General features: G+C 39.6%; 1 protein-coding gene across 2 annotated transcripts in view; it reads right to left on the bottom strand.

The window, feature by feature from the left end:
- Positions 1-17,693, bottom strand: part of wwp2 (WW domain containing E3 ubiquitin protein ligase 2) — a 166,849-nt gene that overhangs the window by 97,417 nt on the left and 51,739 nt on the right. For both annotated transcript variants that reach the window (XM_067998078.1, XM_067998079.1), the window contains exons 5-6: positions 13,212-13,349; positions 2,464-2,560 (exon numbers count right to left, since the gene is read on the bottom strand). In XM_067998078.1, the coding sequence (XP_067854179.1) occupies positions 2,464-2,560; positions 13,212-13,349 (235 nt within the window). The remainder of the gene's footprint in view (positions 1-2,463; positions 2,561-13,211; positions 13,350-17,693) is intronic.

Below are 17,693 nucleotides of genomic sequence, written 5' to 3'. Positions count from 1 at the left end.
AATATTAACTACTTTAAGTTCCTCACTCTTGTTAGACCTTTGGTTCCCCACTATTTCTGGTATATTTTTTGTGTCCTCTATTTGCATCCCCTGGCAAACAGTAAGTGAGTGTCACTGGAACAGACATGGGAGCACATTGTTGAGCACTAGAAATATGACTTAATTAACTTGTCATACTGAACAGAACTAAGCTTCGAGCAAGAATTCATGCAAACTTCATGGAAGAATTCACAGTTCTATCCGACTGCGTTTAATGGTGTCATGTTTTAATACTGTGTCCCGGATTAATAATTAATGCATTTATGGTACATTCGTTAGGTGTTGACAAGAAAAACTGAAGGAAAAATTACAATACCAAGCAGTTTTAGGAAAATTTGCAACATTCTAGCAATTTTAAGGGTTCTGCTTTAGCAGCTTTGCCTTCTGTATCATATCACCATGATGATGAAGATTACAGCCCTCTGTCTGGAGATGGATTACAGAGCTTAGCTTTGCCAGACCCTCCTCACTTTCCTTTTTGAAAACATTACAGAAAGTAACAAATATTCAGACAGAACACGTCATGGACTCTGTTATAATACAGCTTTTCTTGGCTAGTGAAAATGCTCAGAACCCTCTTCTAAATTGAAGAAATGTAAAGTCTCAAAGAGAGAAAACACAATAATCAGATTTTAACAAATGAAGCTTAGAGATAGGCACCATTCCTCTGAATTTTACACTTTGGTTTTTACTTTAACTTGTAAATCACTGAACTTTCTTCCTCTCTATAGAGCTCCCATGTACCACTCCCAACTCTTGAGCCAGCTGCTAGGAGGTTGACTCACTGACTGAAGCAGATCAGGCTTGCTCAGCAGGTATCAGCTACTTGTCACAAGGAAGAATCTGCATCTCTCCACTAACACAGTGTGGAAATAAACCAATGTAGTTGAGCACCAATTATATTTTTAAGCTGTTTTCTGTGATATATGCATCAATAAAACCTGCTTGTTTAGTTTAGGACTGTCATTGTTTTTAAATTTATTTACATATGTAGAGTTCAGAGATGATCCTTTTTTTCTGCTCTCAACAATTTCCCCCACCTTCCCTCCCATCCTTCCTTCAATGCATTGACTTGTTGAAGGGATACGGTTTTATAGGCACCAAATACACTCCAATACCTCAATCAAATGGCCATTCATTATATATGACCCTCAAAAGGGTATTCAACCATGGGGGGAGTGTTACAGCCAAAACAATCCTCGCCTCACCAAACATGCTAATACATTTATTTCCAGCTGGAATCACTGAATAGCTATCAAAAGAAGCAACCCTGGCTGATTATTCCTCCCAAATCCATGGAAATGAGCCCACATGTAGCACCCCTACTACAAAAAAAGACTTCCATTTATATAGTGTCTTTAACGACCTCAGGACGTCCCAAAGCGCTTTGCAGCCAGTTAAGTACTTATTTTTTTTAAATGTAGTCACTGTTGCAATGTAGGACCAGCCAGACAAGATCAGCTAACAAAACATAGACCAGTGACAGAACTTGGAACTTTGCTGGTCTGTATGGTTCAGATACTCACTGAAAAAACTTCATGAGCCATCAGGGGAATGAGATTTTCCTTTTTAACACTTGCACTATATTTAGCTTTATACACATCTCCCTCCCTCAGATTTAAATCTTATTCAGATAAAATGCTACATCAATGCAGCAATCTATTGCTGTAAAATATACACAATCAATACAGTTCAACGACTTTAGTACAATCATAAATGCCTCATAAAACAAATGCATTTAAGCAGGGTCTTAAACCAGCCAGAATCAAGTGCCTTAACTAAGATCATTCCACTACAAAATGTGTGCATATAATTATTTCTACAGAGGACAAATTACATAGATGTAAATCATATACCTTTAGTATAGTCTAATCAAATTAGAAATGCATTATACGGATAAATAAATCCATTTTATAAAAAAGTAACTCAACCCAAGTCTTTAATTTCCATTTACACTTTACATAAATTACTGGAAAATCAACTCCTAAACCAAGTGCAAAGAAGATACAAGACATTTTAATTTTACCTCAAAATTTTATTATCTGACTTTTAAAAAAATGTAATTATTGGAATAAGCAACAAATCTTATGCAGCACATTAGGGTATGTATAGGTTTCTGGAGCACATTGTCAAATAAGTACAGTGATCCTGTGCCATGTACGCAATTCCTAAATAACTGCATACATACTCCCGCAAAAGGCGCCTTAAACAAAGTCCTTATTCTGCTGTATCCAACAGGAAAATAATTCACAACTTGTCTGAATTGTCAGTTCAACACTATAAAATCCCTTTCTTCTAGCCTGTACATATAATTCATCCACCCTGAATCTATTAACCTATAATCTTAATAGGTTAAAAATCTATACTGGATAAAGCTCTGTGAAGAAGAAAAAAAACATTGTTTTTAACAATTCTAACTCTTACCTCACTCTGTCTGGAGAATCATTGGTAGGTGAGGGCGAACATTTTGAATCGTCGTCTTGACTTGTGCTATGATGAACTCTACCATTCTGCTGGAATTCTGTAGAAGAAACATGCAGAGGTAAAAACTAGCAGACATAACAACCAGTTGATCATAATCTTGGCAAAGAGCTTGCTTTCTCAGCACAAATCTACAGCTTGAAATAAACTACTACTTCCAACCAGCTCTGAACTGATTCAGATGGACTTAATTTAGTTTAATCCGTATGAACATTTTAAACTTTTTAACCATAAGGCACGCCATGGATGAAAAAAACATCCAGACTCTCTTACTTCAATGCACATAGTACTTAAGACCACTAACTTATACTCTTGAGGCGATCACATAAAAAACATACCAGCTCTATGTAAAGTTTACCCATAATCTCCTGAACAAGCATACTTATCAGGTTTAATACATCAAACAGCAGGAGTAAAAGCTAATGGAGACTTGAAATATAAGAATGCGAACAGCCTAAACTACTGTTTAATTTGTTGTTGGGTTGACAAATTTCACAAGCCACTGTGATCTTGCAAGGAGTTAAATATGCAGCCAGACATTTTCCGTATGAGTATTCAAAGAAAAGTTTCTATGGCCAGGGTTGGTGTCCTAACTCTATAAAAAAAATTACTTGCACTTTTAATTTTCAACACTTATAAGTTTTAATCCAAATGCCTAATTTACGATTAACTACTGTAATAATTTATGAATTATACAACTCATAAGATATTACACAAAAATGTCAAAATATTCCAAAGCAAGTTCAGGATGATTGAAGATAGAGTTATCAATACAGAGCACTGCAAGTAAATACACAACCAATTAAAATATATTTATGTACCATGTAAAATATTTATGGAAAATAATGAATACCTGGGAGCAAATACAGGTAATCAAGGAATTCTGCTCACATCATAAACCACAAGAGCAAAACTTGAGTAGTTTATAAAGTACATCTTAACTCCCGAGATTAGATTAGTCTCTATATCAACCAATGGCATGTTACTTTTTAAGAAAAAACAATCCATAGAATTTGTTTTATGTGGGGGATTTTTTTTTGCTGCCAGCACCTGATTGAGCAGATTCCAGGTGCCAATACACCCCCTAGTTCTTGGTACATCATGATGTTGACAAAACAGGACAAATAATTGTGATGGCATTATTTATTGCCAGCTAACCTCAAAACTCTCTTGATAATCAATTGCAGACTGTACTCATTAACTGGCTCCAGGCTCTCTTCTGTAAGGAGTTAGTTGAGTGCTCCACAACAGGAGAGGAAGCTGAGAGTATATACTCTTCAGAATGGAAGCAACTTTATGCCAGTTTTATAAATTAATCTTCCACTCATGGAATAGGGAAAATTGTACCTTTTCCAAATAAAACATTTGAAAATTTTATATTATGATAGATGCAGAAACAAAGGTTACATGCAGTTGCTTTAGACTAAAGGCTTAAGGACAATTTCAATGGTTCGACCCTTGCCTCTCATCACTAGAAGTTTATCCCATATGGGCAGGAATAACCCACTTATATAAACATACGTCTTTTCTTTTTTCTAATGGAATATCTCATTTTTGCAATATATGCTATTTTTAAAATGTTTTCAGTAAGCCAATATCTATTATATATAAATATGCTATAAAAGTAACTTAAAGATGTTTACTCCGACCATTACTGAAGCACTGAATAAAAACGTGTCCTGCCATTTCCAGCACAGACATGATGCACCAAGAAGCCTCTTGCTGCATTGTAAACTCTATGATTCCCTAGTGACTGCAAACACAAACTTTGTTCGATAAAAACCACATTTTATATGTGGCTTCCCACTATCCAGGTCTTTCTTACTTTTGATTTTGGACATAATCTAATATTAAAAAAATCAATGATGGCTGTAAGCAGTATATACAAATTTTAATCATGAACTCACTCAATTTTAAATTAGTTACAAAAGTTTACATGACTTAACATTAGGATCTTGCTACGTTTCAAAATTGTGATGAACAGAGTTAAATCAAAATTGGCATAAATTGATATAATTAAAGATAGCCTTAGGCAATCTTTAAAATGTTAATAGTTGTGATATTAAGTCAAGGAACAAATTATACATAGGACTGCTCAGGTCAAACTAAACACAGCAGCTCCCCCATGGCTCAGTGCATAAACAGCAACAACTTGCATTTAAATAGCACCTTTAATGTAGTAAAATGTCCCAAGGCACTTCACAGGAGCCACATAAGGAAGTATTACGACAGGTGACCAAAAGCTTGGTCAAAGAGGTAGGTTTTAAGGAGCGTCTTAAAGGGGGAGAGAGAGGTAGGGAGGGGGAGAGGTTTAGGGAGGGAATTCCATAGCTTAGGGCCTAGGCAGCTGAAGGCATGGCCGCCAATAGTGGAGCAATTAAAATCGGGGATGCGCAAGAGGCAAGAATTGGAGGGGCACAGAGATCGTGGAGGGTTGTAGGGCTGGAGGAGGTTACAGAGATAGGGAGGGGCGAGGCCATGAAGGGATTTGAAAACAAGGATGAGAATTTTAAAATCGAGGCGTTCCCTGATCGGGAGCCAATGTGGGTCAGCGAGCACGGGGGCGACGAGAGAATGGGACCTGGTGCAAGTTAGGATACGGGCAGCAGAGTTTTGGATGAGCTCAAGTTTATGGAGGGTGAAAGATGGGAGGCCAGCCAGGAGAGCATTTGAATAGTCAAATCTGGAGGTAACAAAGGCATGGATGAGGATTTCAGCAGATGAGCTAAGGCAGGGACGGAGACGGGTGATGTTACTGAGGTGGAAGTAGGCGGTCTTGGTGATGGAGCGGATATGTGGTCGGAAGCTCATCTCAGGATCAAATAAGAAGCCACAGTTGCGAACGGTCTGGTTCAGCTTCAGACAGCGGTCAGGGAGAGGGATGGAGTCGGTGGCTAAGGAACGGAATTTACAGCGGAGACCAAAGACAATGGCTTCGGTCTTCCCAATATTTAGTTGGAGGAAATTTTTGCTCATCGGATAAGCAATGTGACAAATGAGAGACAGTGGAGGGGTGGAGGGAGGTAGTTGTGAGGTAAAGCTGGGTGTCGTCAGCATACATGTGGAATCTGACGTCGTATTTTTGGATGATGTCACCGAGGGGCAGCATGTAGATGAGAAATGGGAGGGGGCTAAAGATAGATCTTTGGGGAACTCGAGATAACCGTGTAGGAGCGGGAAGAGAAGGCATTACAGGTGATTCTCTGGCTATGAATGGATAGATAAGAATGGAACTAGGCGAGCGCAGTCCCACCCAGCTGGACGATGGAGGAGAGGCGTTGGAGGAGGATGGTGTGGTCAACCGTGTCAAAGGCTGCAGGCAGGTCAAGCAGGATGAGGAGGGATAGTTTACCATTGTCACAGTCACATAGGATGTCATTTGTGACTTTGGAAAGGGCCGTTTCAGTACTGTGGCAAGGGTGGAAACCTGATTGGAGGGATTCAAATATGGAATTGCAGGAAAGGTGGGCATGGACTGGGGAGGCAACAACACGTTCAAGGACTTGAGAGGAAAGAGAGGTTGGAGATGGGGCGGTAGTTTCCAAGGACAGAGGGGTCAAGGGTGGGTTTTTTAAGGGGGGTGATGATGGCAAATTTGATGGGGAGGGGGACAGTACCTGAGAATAGAGAACCTTAACAATATCAGCTAACATGGGACCAAGAAGGGAAGTTGGGTGGTCAGCAGTTTAATGGGAATAGGGTCGAGGGAGCAGGAGGTGAGTCTCATGGCCAAGATGAGCTCGGAGGGCATGAGGGGAGATAGGAGAGAAACTAGAGAAAGATGCAAGTTCAGGGCTAGGGCCTTTGAACTGTTGGAACTGAGTCACACAGACAAGGAAGGTCTCAGGTTTAATGCCTAGTCTGTGCTAAGTTAGCTCACCTCAGCTGGAGTGGCTACAACTGCCCTCAGCATCCCTGGCTGGGGAGAAGCCTATCAAACTTTAATGTACTTCGTCTCAACTGTACCTCACTTATTTTACAAATCAAGGTGACCTAATAAATTCCAAGATGGCCACCAGTAGAACACTTTTTTTAATAACACAATTTGCACCATTCTCTTGCCATACAACGCTTTTTCCAGTGACCCACCAAAATGCATGGAACAGAGCAGAGTGTTGCAAATGGCAATCAAGACTGGGATTCAAATTTACAATAATCTTGATTAGAAAACTGCACACCCACTTTATTGATTCAAATCAACGGCTGAGTTAATCATTAATACAACTAAACAGATTTCAAAGTATACCACATGTAGTAGAGTTAACAATGTATACGCTCTAACTTAACAGACCAGATTTTACAAGTTATTGGACATGAGTGATTACCTTCCAATGAAACAGTCATATTTTAGTAGATTTACCTGTTGCATGGTGCAATGTTTATAAGAAAGACATTTATGACAGCTGATATTTCTATCTTTTGTTGCCATACTACTCAAGAGGGCAGCGATACTCACTTTCGTAATCAGTGTACCTGGTGCATGAGCATCGACACAAAAGTGGCAATATAATTCAGAAACCAGGTTCCAATTTGGCTTCTGAGTTCACTAAAACCAAGTTGTGTCAGACCATTTCCACCTCAGTGAATTTAGTGGCAAGGAGCCTTGAGCATGAGTGCTTAGGCACGAAAGAAAGAAAGTTGATATCTATAGCGGAACTAAAGGTAGAGTGGGTAAGTAAGGAAGGGAGGTTGTTTTTCATGCAAAAGGTATGAAGCTTAGGAAGATAATAACATTTAGGTTTAGTACAGAGGGGGCATTTTGGATTGGTGATGCTCTGGGTGCATATCTTTAGGGAATCATTAGAAGGTGGAGTTCTACCAAAGGTTTGGAGAGAATGGGACGTAACATATAGCGATAAAAAGGGCAAAAGGACTATCTTGGAAATTCCAGGCTGATGAATCTGACATTTGTTGTGGATAGAATGTTGAGGCTATCCTGAAGAAGAGTCTGGTGACATATATAAAAGAATATGCAGTCATCAAGTGCAAGTCAGTATGACTTTGTTGGGGGGGTGGTGGCAGGGGGAAACACCACGCTTGACAAAACTCAGTTCTTTGAGGAGGTATCCGAGCTTGGGGTTGAGGAGCTCTGTGGATGTCATTTGCCTGGACTTAGCACAGTGTTGCATAGGAGATTTGTTGATAATGTGGATAAGCATATAATCAGTGGGCAGTTCATTGAAATGGATTGGCAATTGTATGTAGCAAAGTTGGCACGCATGGAGCTGTGCTGGAGTAGTGGGAAGTCAATAGTATGGATGCTCAAACAGCAGTTCTGAGACCTTTGCTATTCAGATTGTATATCAATGATTTGAAATTAGGGATAGAGACAAAGCTGTCAGATTTTGCCAACAACGTCAAGGTGGAAGGGGGCAGGGTAGCAAACTATCAAGAGCAGGCTGATCGGGTGCAGAGGGAGCCAGATAGATTGGCAAGTTGGGCAGATAAAATTCAGTGTCAACAAGTGCAAAAGTTATGAATGGATGTTTAAAATGGATTGCCCAGGCAGATAGTGGGAATTCAATAGTACGGGTGCTCAAACAGCAGTTCTGAGACCTTTGCTATTCAGATTGTATATCAATGATTTGAAATTGGGGATAGGGACAAAGCTGTCAGATTTTGCCAACAATGTCAAGGTGGAAGGGGGCATGGCTGAAAGAGGAAGCTGGACAGGCATCTGGCAAGAAAATCAATTCAGGGATCTGGGTAGTGAATGATGCATCTGTTTTTTGGTGCTTTGGGGCTGCCCAGAAGGTCTCTACTGGCCCAGTACATTCTTATATAAAACATTGCAAAATCCTTTAGAGGAAAAAGATGGATGCTGAACAATAGCAAAAGAAGAGTTCAGGGAGGTGCATAAATGCATTGTCAAAGGGGTAGATTTAGAGGAGGCTTTTGAAGGTGGGAGGAGATGAAGCAAGCCTGTTGTGGGGACAGGTCAGTTGAAGGCCCCACAACAAAAGGTGGAGAGAAAGTGATACAAAGGATGTCATACTTCAATGAGTGAAGGCTGTATGCTGGCTTTTAAGGCTTGAGGAGGCTGCAAAAGGAGAGAAGGGTATGGCCATGGAGGGACTTGCAGATGACTCTTTTGTAGAATCAGAGGCAATGAAATAAAAGGTTCTGTGCAGTGAGCAGGCAGACAACACAAATTGTTTACTTCAGTTCACACCATTTGAATACCAGTCGAAAGAATGCCGCCCGATAATTTTGCTCATTCTGGACCTGTGGATGGCAGGCTTTATCAAACACAGAAGCATTTATGTACCATCTTTAGTGTAGAAAAACAACCCAAGGCATTTCCCAGAAACGTAATCAAGCAAAAATTTAGACACTGAGCCATAGGAGGAGATGTTAGGAGAGGAGCCCAAAAGTTTGGTCGAAGAGATGGGTTTTTGGAAGGGTCTTAAAGGAGGAGAGAGCAGCTGAGGGGCTTAGGGAGGGAATTTACGAGTGGAGTCTCAGCAGCTGAAGGCATGGCTGTAAACAGTGTGGTGAAGGAAGGTGGGAGTGCAGATCCTGAGAATACAGAGTTTGGGGCTGGGGGCTTTAGGGCTGGAGGAGGTTGGGGATGGAGAGGGGCAAAACCATGAAGGGACTTAAACACTAGGATAAGAGTTTTAAATTTGTGGCATGGAGGGTGGGGGCAGGAGCCAAAATAGATCAGCGAGAACAAGGATGATGAGTGAGCAGGACTTGGGGCGGTGTGGAATACAGGCAGCAGAGTTTAGGATAAGCTGAAGTATATGGAGGGTGGAGGATGGAAGGTCAGCCAGGAGAGTCGGGTCTGGAGTACAAAGGCATGTATAAAGGTCTCAGCAGTTCATAGGCTGAGGTAGGGGTGGAGGCAGGTGATGTTATGGAAGTGGAAGTAGGCGGTCTTTATGATGGAGAGGATATGGGGTCGGAAACTCAGCTTGGCATTGCAGAGGTTGCAAACGGTCTGGTTTAGCCTGAGACAGTGGCTGGGGAGGGGAATGGAATTAGTGGTGAGTATATAGAGTCTGTAATGAAGGGTCAAAGATGATAGCTTCGATCTTTCCAATGTTGAAATGGAGGAAATTGCACTTCATCCAATCTGTGACTGAGCAAAGGGATTTGTGCATCCATGTACACAAATTACTAAAAGCAAGTGCATAGATACAAAAAGTAATCAAAAAGGCTAATGGAACGTTGTACAGATACTTGGTCAGACCGCATATAGAGTACTGCATTCAGTTTTGGGCACCAAACCTCAGGAAAGATATCTTGGTCTTGGAGGGGATACAGCGCATATTCGTCAGAATTATGCCAGGACTTAAAGGGTTAAATTATGAGGACAGGTTCCATAAACTTGGTTTGTATTCTCTTGAGTTTAGAAGGTTGAGGGATGATTTGGTCGAGGTCTTTAAAACAATAAAGGTATCGATACAGAGAAATTATTTCCTCTGGTGAGGGAATCCAGAACAAGAGGACATTATCAAAATTAGAGCTAGGTCATTTGGGATTGAAGTCAGGAAGCACTTTTTCACACAAAGGGTAGTGGAAATCTGGAACTCTGACCTCCAAAAGGCTATGGATTCTGAGTCAATTGAAATTTTCAAAATTAAGACAGATAGATTTTTATTAGGTAAGGATGTCAAGGAATATGGAACGAAGGCAGGTAAATGTAATAGAAAAACATCTGCAGTAAAGAAAAACATCTAAAAACTGAAAATATAATAAAGAATGGTCAACACGGATTTCAAAAGGGAAGGTCATGCTTGACCAGCCTTATTGAATTCTTTGAAGAAGTAACAGAAAGGGTAGACAAGGGTAATGCAGTAGATGTAATATATTTGGATTTTCAAAAGGCCTTCGATAAGGTACCACATAGTACACTCATGACTAAGGTCAGAGCACGTGGAGTCAGGAGACAAGTAGCAGAATGGATAGCAAGCTGGCTATAAAACAGAAAACAGAGAGTAGGGGTTAAAGGCATTTACTCAGACTGGCAAAAGGTAGGAAGTGGTGTTCCATAAGAATTGGTGCTGGGACCACTGTTGTTCACCATACATAAATAATTTAGACTCAGAAATCAGAAGTACCATTTCAAAATTTGCAAACGACACTTTATTAATGTAAATAAGTGTGAGGTATTATATTTTGGTAGGAAGAATAAGGAGGCCACATACTGCTTGGATAATAAGAGTCTAAATGGGGTAGAGGAGCAGAGGGATCTGGGGGTACAGATACACAAATCACTAAAAGTAGCGACGCAGGTTAATAAGGCCATAAAAAAAACCAAACCAAGCACTGTGGTTCATCTCTAAAGGGATAGAATTGAAAAGCAGAGAATACATAAAAATTAAATAAATACATAAAAATTAAACTTGTATAGAATCTTAGTTAGACCACACTTGAAGTACTGTGAACAGTTCTGGTCTCCATATTATAAAAAGGATATAGAGGCACTGGAGAAGGTGCAAAAAAGATTTACTAAGATGATACCAGAACTGAGAGGTTATACCTATCAGGAAAGATTGAGCAGGCTGGGGCTTTTTTCTCTAGAAAAGAGAAGACTAACGGGTGACCTGATAGAGGTCTTTAAGATTATGAAAGGGTTTGATAGGGTAGACGTAGAGAAGATGTTTCTGCTTGTGGGGTGGACCAGAACTAGGGGCCATAAATATTAAAATAGTCACTAATAAATCCAATAGGGAATTCAGGAGAAACTTCTTTACTCAGAGAGTGGTTAGAATGTGGAACTCGCTACCACAAGGAATAGTTAAGTCGACTAGCATAGATGCATTTAAGGGGAAGCGAGATAAACACACGAGGGAGAAAAGAATAGAAGGATATGCTGATGGGGTGAAATGAAGTAGGGAGGGAGGTGGCTTGTGTGGAGCATAAACACCAGCATGGACCTGTTGGGCCAAATGGCCTGTTTCTGTGCTGTACATTCTATGTAATTCTATGTAAATGGAGTTGAGGTACAGATCAGCCATAATCTAATTGAATGGTGGAACACGCCCAAGGGGCTGAATGGCATTCTCCTGTTCCAGTTGAAGCACCAACTTAATAAAGTAACAGAAATTATACAAACAGTACCCAGTAAATTACGAAGACTATGGATTCTTGGTCCTAAATTTCCTTTCAAACAGTATTGTCTTTCTCAGAGCACAATTAAAACAATTCTATGAATTTTATATTCATCAGTATTGAAATATGGAATATAAGAATGTACTTTAAGTATTAATACTCTCCAGTCTACCGTATTTATTGAATAAACTATAAAACCTAGCTTTTTAATATTGGTAGGAAAATTCTACTGCAGTCCTCCAAGTTCTAAAAGCATGCTGAACAAAAGAATTTTACACAATCTTCTAAAGCACACCTAAAGCTTTCAATACATAAAAATTAAAATTTTGGAAATTACATTCAGAATTTTGTTAAATATAGCTATATTATGCATTGGATACAGACAAAAAAAACGAATAAAGAGTCATACAAAGTAATTTACAAAGCCAACGCCCCGCTATCTTTTTTTGTGGTTGGAAGAAGAGAATGGAGCTGGAGCTCAGGCTATTCAGGGATCTCATCAACTTACAGTTTAAGACAAAGTCTAGATACAGTGCAATGTTTTGGTGCACACTGATACTGTCTTTCAGATATTCCAGTTTATTGTAGCAGCAAAACCTAGTTTTTTGGTTAAATTTCTTTTAAAATGGAAAGATAATCTATTTACAAATTGTCTTTGTGATCCCAATAAAAGCAGATTTTCTGATTTCTAACAAATTCAGTGTCCTCTTAATCCATTATAAAACCCCTGTGAAATATTGTACAATAAATTTATAAACCCAACACAAGGCTAGGCTTTCGCCATCTTCAGTTTCCATAAATTATATATACTGAAGATGGAAGAAACCTAGTGTTATACATGATAATGTCATTATAATGATTGAAATTATTGCTGGAGCCAAATTAGAGGAGCTATAAATTAACAGATGGCTAATTTAATAAATAAAAACATCTCTCATTTGGCCTGATGAATCACTGCTATACAGTACTACAATATGTTATCAATAAAAGTCAACTAACTATATGCAAATATTTTGGAAAGATTGAGGAATTAGCTATTGCAAAACCCTTCCTTTTGATAATGAAGTTGAGTGGAATATGCCATTGCAATTAAAATCCTCATGACTTTTATTTTCAGCCAATTTAAGATTGACTGTTAATACTAAGTTTAAAATTGACTGGAAATGGCAAATATTAATCAAAATTTGATTGTCTGAAATTAACTCCTTTGCAGTATATAATATACCAAAATTTAGAAAGTTTACATATACAGTTGTCCAACAGAGTATAAGTTAATGCTATCACGTGTTTGTGAAGACTCATATTTTAAGGCAGTATTAAAACTATGGTATTTGTTTTTCAAATCAATTTAAGCTGATTTTATCAAGACCAGCAACAAACAACAAACAAGCTTTGTCAAATTAGAACTATTAGTAGATTCAGTAAATAGAATTTTGCAACTTTAACACCACAAAATATAAAAGTTTTTTTTTGAAGAACAAACTTACCAGTTTTAATACTACCTATAAAAAAAAACACACGTTCTCATTGAAGAGTTGCGAATCAATTAAGGTGCATTAAGTAATTTCTTATGTATGACCCATCACCCTCAATCCGAGCATCAGAATGAACCATGTGTGTGCAGTACTTACTTTCTGTCATGATGGTGCCATTAGGCAAATTTCCCAAGTCAACATTAAGGCCATCCAGGCAAACAGTCAATTCACCACTGCATACAACACCACTTTTGTTTCCCACCTGAAGGTTCAAATGTAGCTGAATGTTCTCCACTGTGAGCAAGAAAAAAAGTGAGAGAAAAATGATTTGATTGAGTTTGTTATTTCTCCGCCACTCATGAAGTGAGAAAATACCATGGGCAGCTTCATGTCACCAAGTTTCCACAGACAAAGACCTTCTGTTAAAGTACACCTGAATTCAAAAGTTCTTCAGTTTAAGACTGGATGCATAGAGACAGATTTTCCAAACGCTCCACTCTAACAAATACTGGGAGCAAAATGCTTTTGTTATTACCCTTCTTTAAGATCGCTTCATGTCATGCACCAATTCCAAGGATGGGCAGGTGAACTTTCAGATTTTTACCAACACCACTCTTGAGTTGGCTTACGTGGCCTGGGTTGGTCACCAACCAATTTTCCTCCCAGAGAGAGTGCCTCCCTTTACTTTGTATCCTTCCTAATGGTACAGCTGAGGTTGGACCTCACCACGGTGCATATTTGATGGCAAAGCGCATTTAGAGAAGGCACTGGCCCCAGATTGTTTCACAAACCATTTTAACAAAAAATATATTTGATAGGCAGGCCAATGAAATGCACGTAACATACTTCTGCATTTGCACAAGTGGCCCACGACAGTATTTAACCCTTTTAAGCACTTGGAATGCTTTTCTATGTTATAGGTGCTATATAAATAAAGTTGTTGTTTGACCACTACAAACCTATATAGACATTTGAGGATTGAATTTCAACTAAAAATATGTACTTAGTTTCTGAGGTATAATACAGCAAATTGATATTTCAAATATCTGAAGCTGCAAAATATAAAGTAAAAGTAATGGACCTACAAGAGCATTTCTGTAGTCATAACTGATCCAGCTAAAATCAGAAATTAAACATTTTTCCAGCAGAAATTCTGCTAGTCTTCAAATGATTCAACAAATGCCTTCTTGCCAAAAGTGTGCACTGCTACCTTTTTTTATTTTAAATAAAATTTTATACCTCTCTGTTCTATAAATAAAGTGGGGAAAATTTTCCCAACCTAATTTTCTCACCTTATCCTCCTCTCCTAAAGGCATTGATTTAGCTGGGGCACAGATCCCTGGTGCGAGCAGCCCTCCAGTACCTCAACCATGTGACCACTCTTCATACGGGGATCTAAATAGTGATTGTTTAGATGCTATTTGACTGAGAGAGGCATCACAGCCACACCCAATCCTGTCCTTGCCCAATATCCACACCAGTGGATTGAAGGGGGCATTGAAGATGGCATTGAAGAGAGTTAAGAGTTAGAATCCTAGCTGATTTTTTACCCCTGCTGATACCAATTCCCATGTCCTTATCACCACTTAGCTGAGTTTCTTTAGCCAATCAAGAGCTACAAGTCTAATGATCGACATTGTTGTAGTTTACAATTGCCTTAAAAAAGGGTTCCCTATGGTTAAATGAAACATGCTGAGCCAGAATGGACAGCAAGGTGCCAAGTTTAATCTTAGTTTGTACTGAGTTAGTCAATCCCTGTTAAGACGATAGTGGCAACTCAGTTCCAAGTTAGGCAAGAGAGAAAAAATATAAATATCATGAGCTCGGGTTCCTGCTCTTGACTGCTATCCAGTGATGCTGCTGGAAAGGGCATGTCGAGATACTGATGAGTGTGGAATCAAGCTCACTTATAATATCCCCCACGTAGCACAGCCTGCCAACACACGATCAGGGCATGAAGCAACTTGGATGAGATACTTAGGACTGCTGGCCCCTACCCAGCTCAAATCGCCACCAGGAAAGGAAGTACAACAGACGACAATTGAGGGGGAGGCACAGAAAAAAGGGAGAGAACAATGGGAAAAAAATGCCCTAGCAGAGTGTTACAGTTTATTGCCAAAATTCCAAATGCAAAAAATTCTCCACTTCAGAGGGGCCATCAGAGAGACAATGAGAGCGGAGAGGTACGCAAGTCATTCCTAGTCTCTCCTCAAGCAGCCACTTACAGCGCAGATTGTCTGACTGCACTATTAGACGGGAAACATAATATACATAGAATGTACAGCACAGAAACAGGCCATTTGGCCCAACAGGTGTTTATTCTCCACTCGAGCCTCCTCCCACCCCTCGTCATCTAATCCTATCAGCCTAACCTTCTATTTCTTTCTCCCTCATGTGTTTATCTAGCTTCCCCTCAAATTCATCTATGCTAGTCGCCTCAACTACTCCTGTGGTAGCGAGTTCCACATTCTAACCACTCTCTGGGTGAAGAAATTTCTCCTGAATTCCCTTTGGATTTATTAGTGACTATCTTAATATTTATTGCCCCTAGTTTTGGTCTCCCCCCACAATGGAAACATCTCCTCTACGTCTACCCTATCAAACACTTTCATAATCTTAAAGACCTCTATTAGGTCACCCCTCAGTCTTCTCTTTTCTAGAGAAAAGAGCCCCAGCCTGTTCAATCTTTCCTGATAAATATAACCTCTCAGTTCTGGTATCAACCCATGAGTAAACTAAGAAAGAGGAGAAATTATACAAGAAATTCACTGCAGACCGAAGCAATCAGTATCTCACCCTGTGGCATTCCTAGCTTCAGTGATTTCTACAAGAATGGCATCATCACAAAGGAAGGTAAATTGGGTCTCAGAGGGCCAAGGAAAAAAGGTTATATCAGAAAAAGGTCTGCAAATGCTGAAAATCTGAGATAAAAACTGAAAATGTTCAGAATGCACTGCAGGTCAGCGTTAGATGAAAGATCCCACCCTTTTCTTTTAAATGTGGACTGACGTTCTGTGTATTTATACCATTATACTGTATTACCATAATGTTCTTAGAACTGTGAGGTGCACAAGGTGGATATGGAGTGTTGGGGATTCATGACTGAACAGGTGGACAGATTCCAAAAAGGTTGTGATGAGGGGGTAAAAAAACTGGTCATGTGATGACAAAGGTTGAAACTCCAATGGATTGCTCACCTGCACATAAGAAAAGACTCAATGTTGTAGGGGTTGAAATTGCAACGCCTAGCAGCATCTTATGACCTTCATAGTGTAGGAACCAGTCATTTTTGCTGCTTGTGTGATATAGGCCCTCTACATGAAACTTAAAATCTGAATTGACACCCATATGTGGAGTTGGAACATCCTCTTATCCATTTTCAAATTTGTCCATTTTTGAGGAACTTTAATTTACATTGTGATTAAGGCTAATTTTGCTTTGGGTGCAGTCACATGGGTCTGGCAAGAAATGTGACCATTTTCATATTCTGTGAAAAACATCTGCTCGATTCTCTCAGTGAGAGAAGCCAGAAATCTCTCCGTGAGAGAAGCCAGAAATCTCTCCCTCAGTGTTAGCGTTTCTGTGAATAGCATGATTCGGGTCTTCCATAGCTCTCTCATTTGCCAGAGGGTGAGTCAGTCCAATTCTCCACTTTCCTACAAGATATGCATTGCCTTAAAAGTGGTGACTTTTTTTTAAATATCCAGTTCAGTCAATTAATTTCCATGCCAGAACCCATACATCAGAATTTGCAGACAAGTGTCGAGGAAAGAATGCTTGCCGATTGGTTTGGCTGAGGAGAATGAGTTGATCTCACAGCTCTATTCGACATTAATTTCTATGGACATGGTGAGCATGGCTCATTTATGAGACAGGTGGAAAACCAATTTTAATTGTGAAATTTCAGAAGACGAATAGGCTGCTATTTGGTGTGCAATTCCTGGGTCAGGAGCATCCAAACTTTGAGTCTTAGTGAACTACTTAGCTGCACACAATGGAGCTCACAGAACACATACAAGCAATCACAAAACAAAGCACCAAATCCAAGGAATACTTAGAACTAAAACTTGCAATTGTTACAAAATGTTTTTTTTTTAAAAACAAGTATTTTCTTTTATTTAATGTGTTTTGTCTTTTTTCGCCATCTTGCTAGAATTTCTCGAAATATTAATTCTTTTTGGCAATAAGTTGTGATACAATTTTTATTGTTTTGTAACGTGTAGTTAAAATAGATTTTCAGTTACCATTCTTTTCAAGATAATTTCTAAACTTTTCATATCTAAAATTGATGCACTGCCTCACGCAAGCCTTTTGCTGATTTGCAGGTCTTGATTTGCTAGCTGCAATCAGCTCTCCCTCCCCCACGTGCTAGCCCACAATCTGCTGTCTGCATCAGTGTGCTGGCTCCTGGATCAGCGTCCCCTTCGTGATGCAGTCCACGTCCACCATAGAGCTTGCAGATGCTACTCTCCCTCCCATTTGCTATTCTTCTCCGAGCGGTTCTTCCTGGTGTGCCAGTCCAATTGTCCTGGTTCCTACTCTCGCCAGTCTTCTAGTTTTGCTCTCTCAATCTGCTCACCACAATGTCCTGGTTAATACATTTCCTACCCTACTCTCACCGATGTGCTGCTTCCTGTT

The sequence above is a fragment of the Heptranchias perlo genome, chromosome 16, assembly GCF_035084215.1.
Source record: "Heptranchias perlo isolate sHepPer1 chromosome 16, sHepPer1.hap1, whole genome shotgun sequence".
Classification (NCBI taxonomy): Eukaryota; Metazoa; Chordata; class Chondrichthyes; order Hexanchiformes; family Hexanchidae; genus Heptranchias; species Heptranchias perlo.
This window is presented reverse-complemented; position numbering and strand designations above follow the sequence as displayed.